The sequence below is a fragment of the Cardiocondyla obscurior genome, linkage group LG04, assembly GCF_019399895.1.
Source record: "Cardiocondyla obscurior isolate alpha-2009 linkage group LG04, Cobs3.1, whole genome shotgun sequence".
NCBI classification, from domain to species: domain Eukaryota; kingdom Metazoa; phylum Arthropoda; class Insecta; order Hymenoptera; family Formicidae; genus Cardiocondyla; species Cardiocondyla obscurior.
In genome coordinates this window covers 1,676,868-1,700,046 of record NC_091867.1, presented here as the reverse complement: position 1 = coordinate 1,700,046, position 23,179 = coordinate 1,676,868, and the positions used below count along the sequence as shown (strand labels likewise).

Here is a 23,179-nt window from a genome sequence, read left to right as displayed (position 1 = left end):
GCCGTCTCCTATCGTCGGCGAACGACAACATTAAGATCGATCTGAGATTTCGCGTTGATAAATCTGCGTCCCAACAATGCGTAAAAATTTGAGACATTTTACTTTATTTCGATCAAATTTTGATTAAATTGATCTACGGCTAACTGATAACAGCGTTATTCCTAATCGCGCCAGTTTCGCAACATGATAATTGACCGTCGGATTATCTCGATCGAAATTTTAACTTCGCGTCGGCGATCCTGCTTCTTTCTTGAACGACAAAAGAGAGTTCGAGGAGAATCATTGACGCTGAGCCGAATTCGCCGAGTTTTGGCTTTCATCTGAATACGTGACACGCATATATGTAATATTAAGGTATAATCACTTTTGCGTCTCCTCGTCCTGATTGCGGTAAACCGTGATTCCGTGTGGTCCAACACCGATCATTGCGACTCCATTATATCCGAATTTGCTGTGAAACATTTCCTGGCCAAATGCATCGAGGTTGGATATCTCTTTTAAGAGCCAATATTCAGCGGTAGACGTTTTCATCCCCTGAAAATTCCACAAATGTCCATGATATATTCACACAGCGATATTCCATTATCAATCATAAAATTTAAAAAAGTTTGTTTAAAAATTCCCCCTTCCTCCTGCAGTCCCTCAGAATATACATTTTATCTCTCTCTCTGCATATGCAGCTATACAACAAATACCATATATTCCATTTCGAATAAAAAATTTAAATGTAAATGTGCTAATACGTTTGAAATAAAAAATGGAACGAAAGAAATTGGTTAAATGTCGGAAAATAAGAGGCAATCATTTTTTTTTTTAATTCTCAAAGTGTTATTTTTTATATAAAACAATCTCGCGTGACGGAGTCGAAATATTAATTAATACTTCGGCCCACCTTGATTTCCTTGTGCTGCTGCACTATCCGCAGCAGAAAGTCTTGCGGTTTCGGCTCGCACGGCTCCGCGGGTTGTATGTGACAGCATTGAGAGTAGAGCGCGTGTGGGGGTGACAGCGCGTCGTAATCACCACCGTCGGCTTGGGCTATCAGAGCGACCAGACGAGCCACGGAGCTCCAATCTGCGACCTTTAGCCTCCCATCGACGAGTTCCAGGCGGGAATGTAGGTAGAATTGATGCCTGTAATCAGAAAGCGAAACGATGACGAGATCCCGAGACATGGTCCGTAGAAAAGTATAGATATTAATTGTAATTAGTTGAATTTTCACGACGTACAGCGGACCGGCTAATATACACGGTACTCCCCGGTTAAAGTAAGATTGATTACCCCCCTTCTTCCCTCGTCCTCGGAGCATTGTTTTAAGGCTCTCCCACGTTCCTCCCCGTCGGCAAAGCTGAACAATGCGGTGATACAACATAATGCAGGGATGATTAACGATACGGGCGCGTTCGAGAAATGCGTTCGCGATTTAATTGCTCTCGGCATTACTACCGACTCTGTCGTCAGGCAGGAAAGATTCTGCCTTCGCACGCGCGTGGCATAAATCCTACTCGCGAGATGTTCTCGATCGTACGAGCATTTCCATTTCGCGTTGCTATTTTTGATATTTATTTCGGAACGGACCACAATGGTGGCGAAAAGACGGTTCGACGAGAGATATTTTAGTTTGGTCTCGCTATCTGGTTGACAACTTAAATGATTCATATCGCGCGTTTCCATGGTACCGTGGCCACGTTCCCATGCATATTTGAAGAATATACAGCCAGGAGAAAGGGTAACTCACCAAAATACCTCCGAGCTCCTTTTGCATACTCCTGAATATCCTTCAGCTGTACAATGCATACATCTCGCGATAAACATGTTGCCGTCGGAGAAGTGGAATTACGCGTCGAGAGAAAGTGAATAGCCCTTCCATTCGCGAAGTAACCAGAATACGATAAAGAATCTGCATCAGAATATACCGCGCCGCGCCATTTTTCACGATTCTGCATGCCACCGCGTTTCTTTTTATCTTCTTTTTTTTTTTTTTCTCTACTTCCCCGGTTTAATTCTCTCTGCGGAATTCGCGTCGCGGAAATAATGGATAATCGAGGAGTCAAAAGACTCACGCGCGCACGACTGGCCAGTGACAAATAATTTGGCACAATGGGAAAACAATTTAGCGTTCGTATTTCTATCAACGCGAGCATCGGTCTTCATTCAAATCATAAGCGACACTTGTAAAGCATCGGTATCAAGTTCTAGTTTTGTCATCGCATCGTATCGCGCTATTACCTTCATATCTAAATTAAAAAAAAAAAAAAAAAAAAACGAGAAATATACAGTTGACTTTTGACTAGAATCTGTAATCCCGAGTTAGATAAAGAGCCTCGGTAAATCTTCGCATCTGCAGACCTGCGTCGTATCGTAAAATATTTTTGAGTCCGGTTTGTTTACCGAAAAACTTTTGGACGACCCCGATGCTTTTTCTCTCGTGGAATTATCAGCGTTCTGGAAAAGACGCGGAAAGAGAATATCGCGTCAGGCGGTTACCGCGTATAAAAAAAATTAGGTCGCGGTCGTAATTTCGTAAGATTTGCGCTCGAGCAGTCGTGAACCCAGCCCCATCATCGTCGGATCTTAAAGCGCGTTTTCTTCGGAGACCACCGTGGAATTCTGAGTAAATTAAGCGATTTTCCTCGCCATAAAGTTTCACTGGCGGCGTGCACGCCCGAGCCCTTTTCTCTTCCAAAAAAAGAGAAAAACGCGTTATTTACCGCGGGGGCAGTTTTCTCCGGTCGCGGATGTGCGAACAATCTCTCGTCCCTCTCGGGTGGAACTTGCAGTTTCCATCGGCTCCGAACTTGGACGAAATCCGCGGGATGGTGGAAAGTGTTCGAGCACCCAGTGGCATTTGTCACCGTGAGAGAGATATTGGTTCTGCCTGGAAGTTTTCCGAAGCGAAAGTTGGAGAGAACGTCGGGATCCCTTCGGTGGATTCATTGTTAACAATCGCACGCCGCCGAAAATCGCCGTCGGAAGACCAAACTCCTTCCGGCCGAAAATTCACGAGACAAAAAGGCGGCCGATTGCGAGCGATTTTCACGAATCGAGACTCGGAGACTTAACTTTTCGTGGAACAACGGCCACCTTCGGCCTAGATATTTTTCGTAATATTCTCACGGTCGCGATTACTTTCTAAAATTACGGAACTGACTCGTCCTTTCTTTTATCCGTCTTTAAATTATGCAGTCGCGCGATTGTAGTGACCGTAACATCTCGATTCTCGAGCTTTCTAACGAAGTAATTAGAATAACAGTCTAATCGAGTTCACTTCATCCCGATCCCGTTCCGTAGACGAGCTGTTGGATAATTAAGCAGAGTTTGCACTCTACATTTGCAGCGACACCGTCTGTCTCGTTAATCTGAAATGATACTGGGTTTAATATCTCTTGACGTGTCTCACGTCACATCCCGTTAATTTTCGGACGGCGATTAATCTTTCTACGAAACTTTATCTGATAGTTGCTCTTTGCAGATTTTTTTTCTGCTACGTTAAAATCGAGACGAGGGAAGCAAAGTGGCATATAAAATTATGAACAACGACTCTTCGAACACCAGACTTACATACGGCAAAAAAAAAAAAAAAAAAAAAAAAAAAATCTGGCTGAAATAAGATTGAGTTGAGTGCTTTTAAGTATCTTTCAAAGCCGCCTTAAATTTCAGAGAATTTCTCGGTAGGGTTTAATTAAGCGTTATTACGAGGCTATTTACGAAAAACCCGGCGCGATAATTCCCGTGGTTAATAAAATATGTATTAAGCCGCATACCAAACGGATATCGCGACGGTATTGTTCATAAATATAATCGCATCGTACGGCGGATATTTGAATTAGCGCGAGTCAAGCGACTCTTCGACAATATTAATGACATCGTCATGGAACGTCTGGCTGGGCGTATATTTCATTCATAACGTGTACACAGCTTTCCTATGCATAATTCAGAAATGGAAACAAGGTCGATCCTTGCATGCCCGAGTTTCAAACAGAGTGTGTTCCAGTCGATTGATTGTGCAAGAGGCACTTATAAACCAGTCGTCCTGGACCAACGCGCGAAGCGGTAAACTACCGGTGCACCGTGGACACCTGCGAAATTCGAAGACGGAGTCCGTAGTAAATGTTTCATTCGCAAATCGAGCACAATTAACTATCCTTACTCCGAGGAATTAGTACCTATATCCGGTTTCAGTGACAGTTCTCGGGTGAAGCCCTTGAGAGACGATTGAGTTAAATGAGCTAGAGCGTAAAAATTCGACGGCTGCAAAATACCGATTTTCCGTGTGTTCCTCTTTTTTTTTTTTTTTTTTTTTTTTTATGAGTCGGTGGTCGCGCACGCAGGTTTACCCTGTCAGAGTAGAGAAATAAGCCCAGCGAAAGAGTAGCGTAGCATCGCGGAAAAGCGGTAACAATTAAATCTCTGCGTCCCCTTTAAAAAATAAGAAAAATGCGCGTGTAGAAGCACGCGCTCATTGTCGAGTCAGCAGAGAGCTACTCGAAGAGCGTGAAAATTCGAGCTGACGTTCGCGCTCAAGCGTGAACAGGAACCGCGGAAAGTTGCCGGCTTCAACGTGTATCTTGGGGTTCGTAATATTTCCTAGTAAATAATTCAAAGGTTATTTGCGGTCGGTACCGTGTAATTTTAAAGTGACCACCGCGGGTCCGCGACTCCGTTTCGCCGAGTCGATCTCTTGCGAAGTGGCGACCGAGGGATGGACGGCAGTTGCGAATAAACTCGAATAACTTTTTTTTTTTTTCCCTCCCGAGAGACGAACGCGTCGCAATTCGTCGCAACGAGTCAACTGCATGCGGATTAGCATTAGCGTGCGGTTGCTACGCCGCACGCGGATTGTCGCCGGGTGACATTAGCCAACCGCGTTGTAAATGAATCAACACCGGGATCCGACAAGCCGTGAATTTCAAAAGGGTGCGCGCGCGCGGCACCCTGCGCTGCTCTAATTTCCTCGCGGAGGAGCTCCCGCGCTGTAAAGAGGATCGACTTTGGTAGCGACCGTGAAGACCGGCTGCAAAGTGACCGCAAGGGGCGATCCCTTGCGGAACGCTTTAAATTATGTTTTACAATTCCGTGGCATGAGAAAACGCGGAGTGGGTGGAACGACCGTCGCGGAATACACGTGGCACGGTATTACCTACCGTGTTCATAATGCATACGCGAATTACGAAGTTTCCTGTCGGTCGAGGTGGAACTGAATAGTTAAGTGATAATTAAACATTGAACCAAACTGCCAAAATTAATTTTTAAATAATTTTTCTATTCGCTGGCGAGGTCGGGGGAGGGGGTAGAAATAAATTGTGACGCGCACATATAAACGTAAAGCCCCCGCGTATATTTATTCTTGTTCGTGCTCGGCAGCGCGACGGTTTAATTGTACCGTACCAGGTCTTGCCCGGCAATTTTCAGGCACGCCCGCCACAGCGACCACGTACGGTTTTGTATCTAATCGGACCGTGCGTAATTAATTATTCGTCGACTCGTAATTAATGAGACCGCCCTCGAACAAAGTCGTAATTACTTTTGCTTTTCCGGCCACGACTCTCCTTCCCGCTTCTCTGTAACAATTTAGTTTTCCCGAAGCAATATCTACATCTTTTTCCAACGCACGAGTACATTAAAGCGTCAATTAATTAATTGGTCTCGATAAAAACGGGGGAAAAAAATCTGCAAGATGACGAGTTTTATTATTTTAATTTAACAATTTTTAGACATAGCTGTTGTTTTATGCATTACAAATGTTTAATACTGTATAGATTTTCATTTTAGATTTAAATTTATTCGATGTGCCGCCGGGTTCTGTTCATTATATAATGTGAAATCGATAATTCATTATTATCGTATTTAACCGAACATAAAGTTCATAACTATGCCAATACCAAGGACTCGCAATTTTGCATTATGCACCTCTTCCTCTTGGCTAAATATGGCTGGGATACGCAGTAGAGGGTGGAAGCCGTGTAATTCAATTATCTCGGTGTCTCTACAATTTTCTGCCACGAAACTAATGCAATCGCGATCCCGGTCTCGAAACAATAATACGTTGTTATCAAAAGTATTGGAAATCAGGGGAAATAGGAATCGATATTAGACTTTTTTTACGAAAATTCCGCGCCGCGGATATTAAATTTCTCGTGCTTGTCAAAACGTTAGTCTTCGTCTTAACCGCTTTCAGTGGTTATCGGAGAAGAAAGGGTGATAATAAAAATTAACGAAACTAATACCAAACCCCACGCAGATTCCTTCTCTCCTTGCAAGTACCGCAATAATTAACTTTCCCGGTTCTTTATTATTTTATAATAGAATTTTTTCCTTCGAGTCCGCGCGTTATGACGTAGTGAGCGTGAGATCCAACAGGAAATCGCGTCAGCTCGCGAGTAATTAATCCGCGTCGAAAGTACGGCCGATAATTAAAGTTCAGGCGCGGGTAATCCGCGAAGCGTACTCGCGACTTGCGCTTTCTTCTTATCGCGTCGACCGACCCGTATATATCGGGGCAGGGCTTCCCGCGTATTTCACGACGCGGATCTGCTTATTATCGAGGATCGAGATTAATGGTGGCTCTCGTTTCGGTGCGCCGAGGCAGTTAGATATCTTTCCCTTGAGAAGCCTCTCGACCGTGAAAGCGGCGCGGCCGATCTTGCGCGATCGAACTTTCCACCGCGGCATCCCGTGGATATCGCGTAATAAAATTAAAACCGACGGGGCTGCGTTCGTTGCGCCTGAACGTTTTTCGATTGATATGAAATTACATGCTCTAAACATCGCGGAAACATTTTACACGCCGGAAGTGACACGTGCCTCGCGCCGACTCGATGATTATCGGCGAAAATGTATAATATTCGTATCGGCGAATTCAGGGACCCGGGGCAACCATTGATCCCCGGCAGATATAGGTTTTAATATCTCATATTTCTACGGACGGCGCGGATTTATTTTATGTATGCCCGAAATGGAACTTGCCAATCAGATTACGGGATTCGCGTGGGAATATGCGGGAAAACGGCGGGGTTACGTGACACTGAATAAAACAAATCTTTGACCTGATAAAGTTCGTGATCCGAGTTACTGCGCGCGAGCGGGTGATGGAAACTTGAGAATCGGGGGAAAGCCCCAGGGGAGACTCCACCTTTTCGTCGATCGCAATTCTATTTACCTTCGCAGAGTTACCAGGGAGCGAAATATAATTCGTACAACCGTGTAACAAGAGGATAATTACATTTCTACGTATTCGCGTATAGATAAATCCGAACATGCTCACGCGTATATTATTACATATTACGTATCAAAAAGATTAGCTTATTCCGCAAAATTATTTTCGCCGATGGTTACAAAGCGAATTATGAACACGCAGAGGAAGCGGAGCAAAGAAAAAAAAAATAAAAAATAAAAATATGATATGCTTGTTGGAACAGCTTCCGTTTCCAGTAGTCAACAATTTTACACTAAGCAATTTTATATCAAACACTTTTACATCGACGCCAGGGATTTCTTTTTTGTTCGCGTGCTCATTTAGAGAAATGCGTACGTTGCAATTAAAAAGTTGCTAGTTGGCCTACTCATAAAAACGTTAAACCCAGCACCCTCTTGTATTCCGAATAAATCTATTACGTTACACGTGCGCGCGGAAAACTACATTTTTATACATTTTGCGTAAATCTAAAAGGTAATATCCATCCACTGTGGGATAATGAAGTGCTGCAAAAAATTAATTGAGACAAATAAACACGAGACTACCGCGAGATGCAATCTGAGCGTGCTAATAAACATTCTCTGCCTGCAGAGTCTCCCCACGGGGAAACCCACTTTTGCAAAGGTTTTTTTTCCTCTCTGCGAGAGTTGTTTCGCTAATAGCGCGTATTTTAATAACAAATTTTTAATGATAATAAAGTTCGCCTTCGCCTAAGTTCGCCGTCGAGGAATTTAAAGAGACATTACCATATAATGCAAGAACCTCTTTATTGAAGTATTATCTTTCTTTTTTCACCGTCTAAACTCTATCCTTCCGCTAATCGATAAAATACCTATAAATCTCTCGTGAAAACTTTTTGTTACTTCGATCATTCATGTATTCCTTCGCAATCGGCGATGAACGATCATCCTCGCGGAGGATATCCGGTACCAATATAACCCGGCCGAACAAAAAGGAATAGTCTTTTGTAGCGGGGAAACAGTAGTCCCCGGGCGGAAAGGAATCCCCTCCGGAAATCTGGCCGGATTTATCTGACGAATTACTTCCGGTGCACTTGACTGAAGACGAGTTAACTCAACGGCGAGTATTCAGATTCTGTTTGCCGCTAACATTGCGCGCTGAAATTTCGAGCGGCGGGACGGATGCCTCGGAGGAAGGAGGAGGCAAAGAGGACCGTCTACGAGCACTTTACTGACGTTCACTCGCAAAGTCCCTCGGTTGGCGGGCGGGGCGGGCGGACGTCGTCGTCGAATTCTGACCGCCGAAACTATCCGGCGAAATTAAGCCCCGAAACTGCAGCGTACACGAGGATTCGCGAAGCCCGGGGTTCGGCTTTTAGCCGCGAAGAAGTTCAAGTGCTTTTCGTGTACCCACCTGTTCTTCCCCGCGTCGAAACCATTTATCTGCCTATCCGCCCGACACAAGTTTGCCTGTAACGAGGCTGCGTGTTAAGGGCTTACACGCAATTTCGGCCTTCCGCACCGCGGTCTAACCGACAAAAATCCTCCTCCCTCCCCTTGCAACCGCATTAACACATTTCGTACACTGTACGACCACGTCCTACGGCGAGCGATGCGGTTTTCAAGTTCATTCGATCGGGAAACGGGTAAACGGATTTCGCGAATTCGATCAGAGGTTACACAACGAGAAAAAAAGATTAATAAATAAAATCTCTTTAAATTATTTTATTATATTTTACGATAAGCACGAAAGTCCGGAAAGAGACTCGTAGACGGTCTCTTAATTCATACAAAAGATAACATTGCGTGCAACGATTGAACGGCGAACGGAATCTCTTTGCGATCTCACGTTCTTTAACAAGATTTAAATCTGTAATTTTGCAAACCTCTCGGAAATTGTACGAAAATGCTCGGGGATCGTCATTACTCCCCTTTAATTCCGCCGAAGGGAGTAACCCCGCATATCGATCCGTTCAGTCAAAAACTAAGCGGAGAAACTATTTGCCCGATACCGAAAAGTTATGCGAGATCACTCGATTTCACCGCAAAAGTTTTCACGAACCTCTGAATTTCGTTCGTTACTCTTCGCCGCGAGAGACATTAAAATGCGATAGACGATTAAAAATAGCGAGAGATTTTTATTTTTTTTATTTCTTTTTTTTACGTTTGATCGCACACTATTATAGTCGTTGAGTTAAAACGTTCCGTTAAAAGCTGCACGCCATTAGTACGAAAAGCTCAAAAATATATAACGTGCACTATGCGAAAATAATAAATAGAATAATGAGAGAAATACATTATATGGTTTAACATTAACCTTAATGTTATTAAATAATATTAATGTTCCTAATATGTTTAATACTGAACTGCGTACGCGCAATTTGATATGCATTATTAATTATTATATCATTCAGCAAGCCTGCAATTACTTTGATATATATCTATGAAATATGTTTCACATATAATTTTATGTCCGAAATAATTACGCGAGCTTCAGCTCACCATTTAGTTTGCTATTTAGTTTGCTATTTCGGTAAAATCGATAGCACCTGCAAGAAAGAAAGTGACGTGCATCGTAACTTATCCTACGCTCAACAGGTTTTAGTTTCGATTTATACGCCCCCCTTTCCAATTTTTTTTTTCTTTTTTTTTCCTTCACTTTATCACAACATGACGCGCGCAAAACTTTTATAGTATCACCGATATTTCACCTGTCTATTTCAAGTTTATCGATTAAACTTTCACGTTTGCTAACGAATCATTTAAGTAATTCAATAAAAAGGTGTTTTAAACGACCGACGAAAGATTGCATATTAAGAATCAATGTCTTAAATTAAAGATCCACGTATCGAAACATTTAGACCACTTTCTTTTATAAACTACTAGGACGTTACAGAGGCGCGCGCTTTATTCGCTTTTATTTCTTCTACGTTAATAAAGAAAACTTGCGTCTTATAATTTTTAGCGATAAGCTAACGTAATTACGTATTTCGGGACTTTAAAATTCGCAGGCGAAATACTTGCAGGTGAGGGAAGCGGTACGCGGTACGCGGTAGTGGTGGGGGTGAGAGAGCGCGCGGTGAGCGAGCGGCGTGAGCTACGATCAACTCCCCTTCTTTCCCTCTCTGGCGGCCGACGAAGCAGGACGTTCAAGAGACGCGCTCCATTCATATCGAATATCGCACGCATTTTTAAGGAAGACGATGCAACTCTGGCCCAAAATCACCTTCCTCTGTCCACCCTGTGTATGCGGAGAGCACGTAACATCACTTTTCCTTTTCGCGAAGTAAGTGATATTCCCTATAAGCGATATTCTGGCTGCGTTTGTATAACACGCGTTAAACCACGTAGCGAATGAGACACGGGCGCGCGCCGTTCGCGAGATTGTGTCGCAAGATGGCTGACCGCACGGGGCCGTTGACCACGAAGCTGGCGGACCTACGGCAACCGTGCAACCTACCGCAAACTTAACTGCGGAAGAGACTCGCGCGCGCGTTTATGTTGCTGCGTCGCACGTAATGGTTACGGGGCTAACGCGAGCACGTTTACATGCGCCGTGAAATAATTGTAATTTTAATAGTATTTAAATTGATACTTGATGTATTCTAAACTAACCAAACATCGTTTTCTGTTTCAGATCGGGAGGAAAATCTGGAATGCTCTCTCGTCGCCGCTATAGATATTATTCGGTGTCTATAATGTTTTATGTGTTTAACTGCTTGCAAGTATTTAGCTGAAAACGTAAATACGGACGGCCGAGCTCGGGTGCTGTGCATCTCGTATTCCTCGAGTTTGGAGGTCGCGCCAGGCAAAGTCACGCAGTACCACTTGGCGCTTGTTATCAGGAGGAAGCGGAACTCTTATCGGAACTTTTATCAACAGATATATAAATGTATTATAGTCTTTCTCTACATTATTATGATCTTGTCTTAGTTAGTAGGCAAAGATTTAACTAAATGATTATTCTTTTTCTGTACAGGTGGAAATCTGAAGAAGTCGTAGACGAAAGGAAAATTCAGTCCGATATCCTGTGTAGAAACATATCCTGAGAGGAGGAGGAGGCCCAGGAAGGGCATCTTGCCTCAGCGGAGCAACTCTAAAGTAAGTATCACTTCCTCCTTACATGAAAATAACAACTTTTGTGTTTTGATAATAAATAACTATATTTTTAATTATTTAATTGATAAATTAACTTAGACGAGTATATATATTTTTTTACAGTAAATCTTTTTTAAACATATTTACAATAAAATTTTAAACTTTTCTGTTGCAGGATTATCATCATAACTCCGCTGTTGCGTACCGGTTAGTGAGCCAACTCTTTTATTATTAATAATTAAAAAGAAGAATTCGCGTGAACCGGGACTTTAGGTAAATCGCGTAAAAAATCGGGTATCTCGCGTAAATAAATTCGCGTATGCTTTAACAGTAGAAGTAGTAACAGTAGCAGTAGTAATTTTTATATATGTATAAATCGAAATATATCAATATGCAAGTTAATAGTTTTTTGTTACAGTCTTTGCTATTATATAAGCAATCTCCTAGGATTTTATCTGAGTGAAACTTTATCGTTTTGCTTAGATAAAAATCCGAAAGAGAATTTAAAGCGTCGTCGTCGATAATCGAACAAACGAACCACGGTCGGGGTTCGTCGCGAATACCGCAAAAGTAACCGGGCGTCCGAAATTTATTATATTAATCTTTTAAACGGGAGTGCCGCCAGGGTCGGTCGTATAATTTTAATCAACTATTCGCGCGCGTATCCGAGAGTGTCGCGAGTGACTTGTGTCCAGAAGGAAGGACGACGTGATGGTCTGAGAGGAGGAGGAGGTCCAGGAAGGACATCATACATCGGCGGAGCACCGTTTGGGTAAATATCTTTTTATATTTACATAAAAATAAAAAATTTTCTTGTTCGGTTTTCTTATTCGGTTCATTGTTTTATCCAATAATAATTTTTAAAAAATAATTGGAAAGAAAAATAAATTTAATATTCTAGAAAAATTTTTTTCTTAATTGAAATAATTTTGAAACATAGATAATTATACTATTAGATATTTTTTTTTTTTTTTTTAAATAAATAAAAATTGCGTTTAGAAATTAAATTAAAAATTAATAATTACTACTTTTGCATATTTTTCATTTTGGTTCTTTATTTTCTGTTACAGAATATCATCCCATCATCTGTTTGTAGCTGAACTCCGCCAACGTCGCATCGAACGTAAGTCACAAATTTTATTACCAAGGCAACAAATTTACAATAAAATTAAAAATCAAAATTTTAATATACGTATGTTGAGCTATATTAATTAATAACAATTTAATTTTGAAATATATTACAAATCGTAGATTTGTTGCTTGCAGTAGTATGTGTAGTTTGTAAAGTAGTGAGTAGTGTAGCTTGCAAATGGAAAGACATATCTTTTGTCTCAATCGATCACTTTCCGAACCGTTAAAAATATCGTTAAAATATCGTTCGAACATCGTTATTCAATTCGTTAACGATCGAGCAACAGTAAAATTTATAGTCTCCATTTTAAATACGGATTAGCGTTAGTACATTTACTTATTGCATTTCGAAAGTCAACGTTAATCGGCATTCGCGTTTCGTCGCGTGTACGCAACGTAACGTTATCGCATTGCGACAGTTTACTCCCGCAACGAGCCTCGAACAATAAGGTTTACCGTTACCAAACGTTGCATTACAACGTGATTGCGTTACAATATCGCATCGGAAAACCCAGGTGTGTTTTCGCGCAAATAGGGGAACGCGCTACAAGCCTTCGCTACGTTTATTCACGCACGCGGAGAAAAGAAACGTTTATCCGCGGCTTATGAAAGATAACAGACTGGTAACGACTCGTTACACATCTCGCTTCAATCCTGTCTACGTTCCCATGGAATACATAGCCGTTTAGGTCCATTATATTCGGGATACTTTTACGAGCAATTAAAGGAAATCCTCTTAATCTTAACGGCGTATCCGGAAAAACTTTGCCGCGGTCAAATTTCTCGAGAAACACTCTTTCACAATGTAGCACAGTTCAGATAAAGAGGAGGAGAGTCGGAACAACGGAAAGATAAAAAAAAAAAAAAAGAGAGAGAAAAAAAAGAAGTGCCCTTCTTCACGGAAGGCTATAATACCGTCAGATTACGACACTAGACAACCCGCGCTAAACGAAATCTCGGCAGCTAACGCCCTATTTTCCAGTATAGCGGTTCACCGCCGCTCCGTTTTCGTTCTCCTCCTTTTTTTTATCTGTCTTTCCTCTCTGTGATTATTTTGGGTGGGACAGACAAAGATGCCGGCATTTGCATCGTTATCTTTCTTCTTGCGCGGAATCGTCAGAGACAATTTTTCGCGCCGACGATTTGCAAAATATCTTTTTTTTCCGTCCGGCGTCGGACTGACTCTCGCGGTCGCTATGAATTAATACGAGGGTTCGATGGCACTCTCGTTGCACTCAGCCCTGACGATGACGACCGGTCTGGCGGTAGAACAATGCCGAGTCAATTAGGGAACCCGTAATTTGGAGGATACCGCGAACTGATGCTCATACAGCGGGTGTAGCATCGACGCTTTATTGCATTTCAATATTGATAGGATCGGTAGACTAATTATGCGGTAATAAACAATATAAATGTCAATAAACCTTGTCACTAATAGCGACGTTACTTCAGTTTGAAATATCACGTTAATATTGACGTATTAGAGACGGGCGGAAATGCGAGAGAATTGCCAAAATATGCGTGACGCAAAGAGATGGTTATTAGCGAATAATAATAAAAAAAAAAAACAATTTAAAATTACCTTTTAAATTATCTTTAAAGAATTAATATTTTTAGTTGATCCTTGAAGATTAGAAAAATGTGAAACGGACTTTAGCGTAACAAAAGCACACGAATATATTTAATCCTCGGGTCCATTAATATCAATATAAGCAGCACAATAACTAACTCGCGGTTCCTAATTACCTACGTCTGCTGCTACAATTCCGCATATCGCTATTGTGTAACTAATTAGCCAAAGAACTAATTATGTCCCATAAGCTTACCTTGAAGCTAATCTCGTTCAAAGAACGAATCTTATCGCAATAGGGCAATTCGCCCTCCGACTTGAGCCGATCGTCTTCTCTTACTTTCATCCTCGCTTTTCACGCGTGACTTATCTTTTAAGAACACGCCGCAAAAGGGAACGGAGAAAAAAATAAAAAAAACTCATTTCGGATATATCGTTATAGAGGGATTTTGGTAGAGGAAAAAAAAGTTACTAAAAAGAATTCCGAGGCAATTCCAAGGAACTCGAAGCGCTTAACTCGACGACGGCCGCAATTGCCATCTTCGGGATCACTCGCAATTAGGTTCGCGGTATTAAAAAACGTTTAGGTACCTCGAAGCGAAGACCTTCCTCTCTCTCTTTCTCTCTCTTTCTTTCTTTTTCGCGCGTCCAATCATGCCAAAGGATATGTCGCTAATATCAAAAGTTGGCTCCTCAACCGTGGCGAGCTCATAAAAGTCCGAAAAGAGCTTTTACGAGCACCTCTCGGATTGAGATTCCGCTGTAAATCAGATTAGCCTTTTATGGGGGCCTTACTTCCGCGCGATTCCCGTCGATTTTCCGGGATCGTAAACGGGCGCGGCGCGCGTCCCGCTAACAATGCCGCCGCAAAATTGATATTCCCCATCGCGGAAAGTTTCGGAAGAAGCCGGAGGGCGGAAGCGTGAAGGAGCATTCAGCCCCTGGTAAAACGGCAGTAAATCACGAGCATGTCTCGGATGCCATCGATCGCCGTGTTCGCTGGTGCATTCGAGGTAGTTAAACGTACGCGGTAGACGGGGGAGTGTAGAAAAAGTTTACCAAAGAGGTATTGCTGTATCGACGATACCTTCGACCGAAGATCGCGTTATTAATGACCGTAACATCCGTGACGTAGCCACGACGAAATAATATTTCGAGAGCTTTAAAACAATTCGCGATAAATAATATTTGATCACCCTGTTTTTTTTTTTATATTTATTGAGAAACGGGCGCGACAACGCGAGGAGCTTCGGTTCTCTTTACTCCGCGGATTCGATTTACCAAACTATACGTGATATAAATTTACAAGCCGTTCCTGAAACGGGTATTTCACCCCTGCCTCATTTTCTAACTCGGAGCACAACTCGAGACGCAACGTGCGCGAAGCGGGTGAGCCTCTTCTCTTGCAGATCGAAACTAAACGTACGTTGCCGGCGTTACATTAATAATAAATTACGTTACATCTCGCGGCCACTTCGTAATTTTCTGATTTTCCCCGTCCGGCAACGGCGAAATACACAATAAGCAATGGAAATTAACGCACCGGCAAACAAAACATGTAATTACGCAATTTGATATTCTCGTGAGAAATCGAGGGAGGGGATAGCTTTTTCGCCACCGAGGGGAATGTAATACGGCAAAGCTTCCGTCAGAAATGTAAATAAAATTCTTAAAATACGATTTATGCCCGAAATTAAAATATAATTACTATTCGCATAATAAAATTTTACTCCTTTCTGCTAGCGTTTAATATAAAATAAAACTTCGTTTCAACTTTATTTGCATTTTAATATTAAAAATTAGCGAAATGTGGAAATGAATGGAATATTATATTCCGGTTGAATTCACTCGCAAAGTAAAAACCAGCTAATTGAAAGAGATGCTTGTATATTATATTTATTGTAAGAAAGAGATCTTGCAAAATGCTAAAACGGTAGAGAAATCAGATTCCGTTCAATGATAAAACGTTTTAATGCCAGAGTACATAGGACCGAGTGAGATACTGACAAACTCCGCTCTTTACGTCGTTCCAATTGCGTCACGCGAAATTTCTCCGTTCGCAAGAGTGCATCGCGTTCGCTTGGATGCGCGACGTTACAGTAACAATGAATTATGCACTTAAATCCGCCTTGCGGCACGTGACGTGGAGATTTGCCGGAATTGTCGTAGGCAGTTGTGCGGGTGAGCGTTCGCACAGCCTGAAAATTGTTGGTTTATATCTCTATGCACACGTACATACCGACGGGGGATGTACGAGTGGGCTTAAGTGCTTTTTTTTTTTTTCTTCTTCTTTTTTCCTTTCTCGTCCGACCTAAATCGCCGACGAAGTACGCTGGCGCGAGCGGATTAGCGCATCGTGCAAATGTCGCGAGAAAAATGTCTGAAGAGATAACTGAAGTTATCATGCCGAAAATAAGAGAAACACTGTTTTTACGGAAACGATGATCAGGAAGATCGAGCGTTCCACTTTCAGGGTTCCGCTCCATACATTTTTATAGGTCGCGAGTATCTGCATTGGTCCGCATTGGCATATACAGCTCTTCCGACGTAAGCGTAAAATTATGCCGACGTGCTTGCAAGAGTGGCGGTATTTTCGCGCGAGTTCTTTCTTCGGGTTGCGTCACTTCCTGACGACGCGATAAGGAATCCCGATATCGCGAAAGAGAACGGGCCCCGGTCTTCGGCTGGTCGTCAGTGTTGGGAGGAGATGCGCACAGGAGGAGTAACCGCGAGTATAGTCCGCCATTCGACGGTGCGGTAAACCCGTTCCCGAAAAGTTCTCTATAGAAACGATACGATGCAATGAACTTCGTAGCGCGTAACCCGCGCGCTCCAAATCGATCGACGCTTCACCCCGAATCCTTGAAAGTTACACAAAAGCGATCGTCGAAGAAGAGAGAAAAAGAGAGAGAGAGAGAGAAGAAGGATCTTGAGAGGAAAAACCTAAACTTTAGAAACGGGACGTGGTTGCTATTTGTCCTAACTTAGACGCATCTTCGCGAAATTTGCTTCGAAAGGGACGACATGTAGCTATAAAATATAACTATAGGTTACATATACGCGGATCGTTTTTGGTTTTTCAATCGCACGACTGAATTTTCTATGCGCTGACAATAGAGTGACGAATATACGCTTCATTATTTCACCACCGTGATTTTTATTTTACAATTATTTCCCGGTGAAATTTATGGAAATTCATACGGGATGACATTCCGGCAAATGCGGCGTAATAAATTTAAGCATAAAGCGCCGCTAATTAACGCGAGCCGCCCGTACGCGCCATGCCCTCGGCGAATTTTTAACGAAAATTTATTTAAAGAATTACCAGCGTGACAAAATAATATTTCATTTAATTTCTCGCGGTGCGCGCGGCGACACATGTTCCAAGTCTTTAACCCGGGCAAGGGGTTGATTTACAAACGACTAACTCCTTGAATTATGTCGTCCCCTCGCTAATGAACCTTGCCGTCTCCCGCGAATTCCGTTCCTCGCACGCGACCGTGGGACAAATCTCTTCCGAGCGAGCTGGCACTCGAAAATGTATCCCCGTGCGATGCGTCGTCGGCGCGCGACTCCATAAACGTATTTTCCTTATTTAGATTAGATTAGACTTAAGATTTACGCGCTACGAATCTTTCGAGGCGAACTGGAGACGAGCCAGCGGCGAAGAGAAACGCGCGTAATCGCCGGAAAGTTAAGAACCCGTGGGAGATCGGAGACGTCGTTCATTAAACGTATAAAAAAAATTCGGCTGGAAATTTACCGCGAATTATGCATGTGTAACTGTCGAAGTTACGAGAGTCATCATTTTACGGTCGTAAAGGACTTAACTGCGGGGAAAAAAAAAAAAATACCGAGGAAATGATACCGTGCGGAGAGAGTTGTCGGTTTTAAAATGCAAAGAGATACGAAGAATATCATGAATTGGAAAAAGTTTCTCGCGCGACCACCGAGAAATTTTATTCTCGTAATAGTTAATGAAACGGACCTCACTACATACCTACATTTAAATTTATTCCACCGTTAAAGATTGTTTAGACGAAAATCTCTCCTGCGGTAAGGACGACATTTAGGCTGTCCGAAATATCCGCGGTAGCGAAGTTTCTCTCGCGGTAGAATCTAAAGAAGCAACGTACTTCATCGGCGCGGATACTAATAGAGACACGACGAAATATTCCGAAGTCGTAGGATATCGGGAGAATTATCGGCGAGCACGTTCAATATTTTACGACAATATCCCGGCGTTGTAATGAATCCTGATTTATATTCCTTGAAGCTACTCGTTTTCACGAACTCCAACTGCCGTGTTCCCGTTACCGCGAAGTTCTGTTCTCCGTTATGTCGCCGCTCTATTTCATCCTTTTAAAGTACGATATGTGCAAGAGGAGAGAATGTATATATATCTATGTATATATGTCTCTCTCTCTCTTTCGCTCTGTCTCTCCCGCGATTATCCGTTCGGTTTTCCCGGCCGAAAGTTTTTCCAGGCTGTCCTCTCGATGGTGCGCGGCGACCGTCGCTTTTACCCGAACGCGCGTCCTTTGTGCGCGGCGAATTTATTTTTATTTTATCGACGAAACGTACATTTTTCGGTCCGCGCGCCCTGGCGTCTCCTGGCGTTCGGCCCACTCTTACTTTTTCGAAAGCCGACGGCGAGTTTTGCCCCGGCGCGGAAAGCTCGGTGAAGAGGATCGAGGTCGGTGCCGCTGACAAAAGGGAGAACAGACTGAAAAAGCCGAACTTCCACGCTGTAAAACACTCGCGCGCGGCGTTTCGAACAAGATCTACGGTTTTGCCGTCCTTTGCAACTTGCGTTTCTAACGGCTCAATGGTCACTAGGGAGATTAACAGCGCAGCGCGACTGCAGCTGCAGTTATTTCGCGTCTTCAAAAGAAAAAAAAAATAATAAAAAATATAAAAATGTTACTTGTCGAAGACGATTATCTTCTACCGTTCGTACCTCGATCGGAGGCGTAATTAATAGCGGATCGTTACTCACGTTTCTATGTTTCGCGAAACTACAATGGGGCTTCTTGTGAGAAATTAGCATAGATCGTCGGAGATTCGTAGGTTCGCGAAACTACGCTTATTCATCAAATAATGGCCGGTTATGAATGCCGCCTGTTAAGGTATAGTTCGTCCGATTCGACTGTTTCGCTCTTGTCAAACGCGGATTAGCGAGCGGAATATCGTTGAATATATATGCCGCATTCATATCAATGTTATCTCACAAATATTAATATTAATGGATACGGTATCTCTAGAATTTATTCGTTTATTCGAATTCCGTCAGATCTGAAATAAAATAATAATAATAACTGCAAAATAATAAAATTAAATACGTATCGAATGTGCAAGCGAAAATTTTTTTTTTAACGGAAACTTTCGGATAACTCTTAGCCTTGATCTTCTTGAATTATCGCGAGCCATTAGCGCCCGTTAACGTTCGCGGCGTCGGAACAAAAAGCTCGCCGGCGAGCCATACGAGTGCGACGAACTCGAATTTCTTCCTTTGTAGCAGCCTCGTTTCCGACGGTCGCACGCCGACGACATTTTTCTTTTCATCAGAGTTAAGCCGTGTCCGGGCGGTAGATAAACTTATAATTTATAACACGTAGCAGCACACGCCGACCGCCGCTGGCCTTTTTTCCACATGCCGGGACTCTTGACGGCGGTAGACGCAATTTCAGACGCGGAATATAATATTTTTCTTTCACTTTTTTTTTTTTATATATACCGATACGTATGGATGATAAAACACGGGGCGTTACCTACCCGCACAAATCCTGCCTATTGGTTTTTTTTTTCATATTCGCAAAAGCGCAACACATATTTTATTTTATTCCGTTTATTACCGAAACGGAAATGTTTGTTTAACTTTCGGATAAACCTTTTTTAATGCCGCGCTGAAACGTGCCGTCGCGAATTTTCAGTTATTTCGACAATTTCGATGCCGTTTGATATTTCGCGTTACGGAGTTTTCGATATTCACGGGTTCCTTTTTGAACGCCGATGTCAAACGCTGATCCTTGCACAATCCGAGCGTAAGATTGCGAGTGCCCCGTGCTTAAATATTAAAATAAGATATTTTCAAATCCGAGTTGAGTATTAAAGTGCCAGTTTAAAAATAGTGAAATACATTATTCAGAAATAAATATTGAAATACAAACGTAAAATTATGATGTAGTTTCCTCATGGATATGCAGGAACGAAGGTTCATGTAAATTTATACAAATATGCTGCGATATCAAATATGCATATCGAATAGTTACATTTGCGTATCATAGAAATGTTAATAGCGATTATAATTATTATTCAATTTATTCTTCACCATTAATTTATTTCCCAATTGGTACTTACGCCATAATTTATTATTAGCGAGTACAATAATTTATAAATATTTTACTTAAAATAGTTTTAATTAAGGAAATCTCGTGGATCCGTCCCACTAACATTTACGATTAACAAACGGAATTAATAACATCATTGTTGAAATTACAATATTAAAGTTTATTTGTAAGCGCATCGAGTTTCATCGCTAAAGTTACACGTCGCGATCTCTCGAGTTTGTAGCTAAAGCCTTTCTCCCATCGAACGCAAATCTTCGAGATCCTCGCGAGAACGAAATGACGAATGACTCGTCGGCGTTACTCTTAAAAAGTCGTAGTTGTAATACCGCGGATTAACTGTGAGCCCCGGACCGCCACGGATACGGAAACGCTTTGTCTTTATCAACGTCGCGAGCTTCGCGAATGAAAGAAGCGGGGCTGCAAGGGATCTTTCTCGCCGTTGCAACGTATGATAGACGATCCCGGCGACATTTCGCTAATGCGCTAGCCGCGCAATGCGAATTAATAAAAACGGAGTAACAGAGTTTCGTCCTCCACTCTTACCGCGGTGGCGCGTAAAGCTTCGACGCGTATCACCCAGCGGCCGCTCGTTGAAAATTCGCCGCGAATCATTACTGCGAAATTAATCGCGAAGGCCCATTAATTTTCGCGGAGTAACACCCGGGTATTGTGAAACATGAATGCAGCAATTGCCAGGGCGCTGTATTTTTAATCATCGATCATGCCGTAATGCGATAATGGCGCCGGGCGCGTTCATTTCGCACCCGTATACTTTTCCGAAATTTACGGGCGGAATTTGACAGGGGGAGGAGGAAAAGTCGTGACGTCGTTGCAAACGAAATGTAGATCGCCGATAAATCAAACGCGAGCCGCTCGCGTATGAAGCGTCCACCGTTTCGACAGAGAGATCCGAATTTGCGATCGCCCAGAATTGGTGTTTTTGCGAGCGGATAAAAATGCAGATCGATAAATCACGGGGCGAAATCGACGGCGCCAAATAATTAACGCGACACTCCGTGATTCATGCGCAATGATAAAATATGACGATGAAGTACAACCCGGGTTACGTCTACGGGGGTGGAGAGAAGAGGAGAGGGAAGAGCGCTCTCCTTTTTGTGTTTTTGTGAATTTCCTGCACATTTCCGCGGAAAGATAGTTGTCAACGGAAATATCGCCGTGCTGAACGTGACACGAATTTACGCGGTATCGATCAGGCGTGAAAAACGAATCGCGAACGGCTAATTTCGACGAGTCGTAAATGATGTAACACTTTAATCACTCAGGCGTCTCGCCGATATAACGCAATAATATCGCGACGAAAAAATTACGGGAATATGTATTCGCAGCCGAGAAGTAAAGTAAGCATTCAGCGTCGCTCGGCGGAGCATTAATGTTATTGCACGTCCGGTGGCTTTCCAACATCGGGTATGTCGGTCGTGCAAAACCTCGCTCTGGAAAGGACCCGTCGCGAACGGCAAGCGCGACACAATTAAATCTGACCCACGTCGAGATTAATTTTGCGGTATCTTATGTAACGGCCCCGAGAACAAACCCTTTCGCCCGCCCTGCTATACCCCACGGATTTCACCGCCGAATATACACAACGACCCTCTGAAGTATTCCAGGCTGGAGTGTAAAATAAGCGCGATGTGATAACGTCGTAATTTTGTTAGAAATTAATTCGCTTACGCGTCCGTGTATACTTAGAGGTACCTTTATGAGAGTGTGCTTTAATCATCCCGGCAAAAAATCTCAATTTAAAGTAACTTAGTCACAGTTGACATTAAATCACCGTTTTAAATATTGATAGGATTAAATAATTATATTAACAAAGTAAAAAAAAAAAAAAAGAATCTGTGTTTTAATTATCAAAACACCCTGTTAATTCAAAAACCGAGCCTCTGGATCGGATTTAATTCAGACCATATGGCAAAAGACGCACGTCAGACATCAAAGAGCTAGAAATTAAGAGGCTTCGGTAGAAGCTTGTGCAATCGGCTTTTTGCAGCGAGGCGTAATCGGACCAGGCTCGGCGTAAAATATCACGTCCTACTTACACAAAAGCAAAAATATAATATAATTAAATCAAATTTTCTCCCCCCTCCCGTATTTTATTCATTATTAATTTTACTTGCAATAATTGAATATCTTAATTATCACTTTTTATCAGCGAATTGCGGGAATTAAGCTCGTTAATTTTAAATTATCAATTTGCAATATTAAAGTTGAATACATTCGATATCAATTCGACAATAGCACGCAGTGCATTATAAATGCGTGGAATATTAAAAAAAATTGATATTATTAGCACAAATTTTGTTTTTTGATGAAAGTTTTAACGCATAATACATATATGCATAGATGTAATTAGCCAATACTTCGCAATGTCTAGGAACGACCTAGGAATAACCGTAATTTTTCATATTCGCGCGCAGAGCAGGAACTCGTTACAAACGTAACAGATTATATATTACCGGACAGTGACAGAGTTCGTCACGCCAGCTGGCGTAATTACAACAGCAATGATATCAGTGACGAATTAATTCGCACGCCAGGCGCATTACTCTTCGCGCATTTAGCTTCATGCGGGGTAATTCGAGCAACCCACGATTAAATTGAAATTACGTTTCGATGCGTTGAAACTTGCGGGCCACTAATTACAATCTATCTGGGTTACCATTTAATTGCGTTGATTCGTCGGAGACTTTCGGTAAAAACGCGGCGGGGGTACGTCGCCAAGCCTCGACTTTTTCCAAGAGTCGCGAGAGTTTCTGAGGTTCACAATCGCGAAGGAAAGAGTACCTACGTACGTTTGACGAAAAAAAATTATATTTCTCGCGACGTAAACGAAGGGAACAGCTATTAAAGTTTGCTC

The 23,179-nt window shown here is 42.4% G+C and overlaps 1 protein-coding gene across 1 annotated transcript in view; it reads right to left on the bottom strand.

The window, feature by feature from the left end:
* Dnr1 (defense repressor 1) overlaps window positions 1-23,179 on the bottom strand; it is a 137,253-nt gene that overhangs the window by 4,344 nt on the left and 109,730 nt on the right. The window contains exons 3-4 of the mRNA XM_070655373.1: window positions 893-1,133; window positions 365-534 (exon numbers count right to left, since the gene is read on the bottom strand). Coding sequence (XP_070511474.1) covers window positions 365-534; window positions 893-1,133 — 411 coding nt within the window. The remainder of the gene's footprint in view (window positions 1-364; window positions 535-892; window positions 1,134-23,179) is intronic.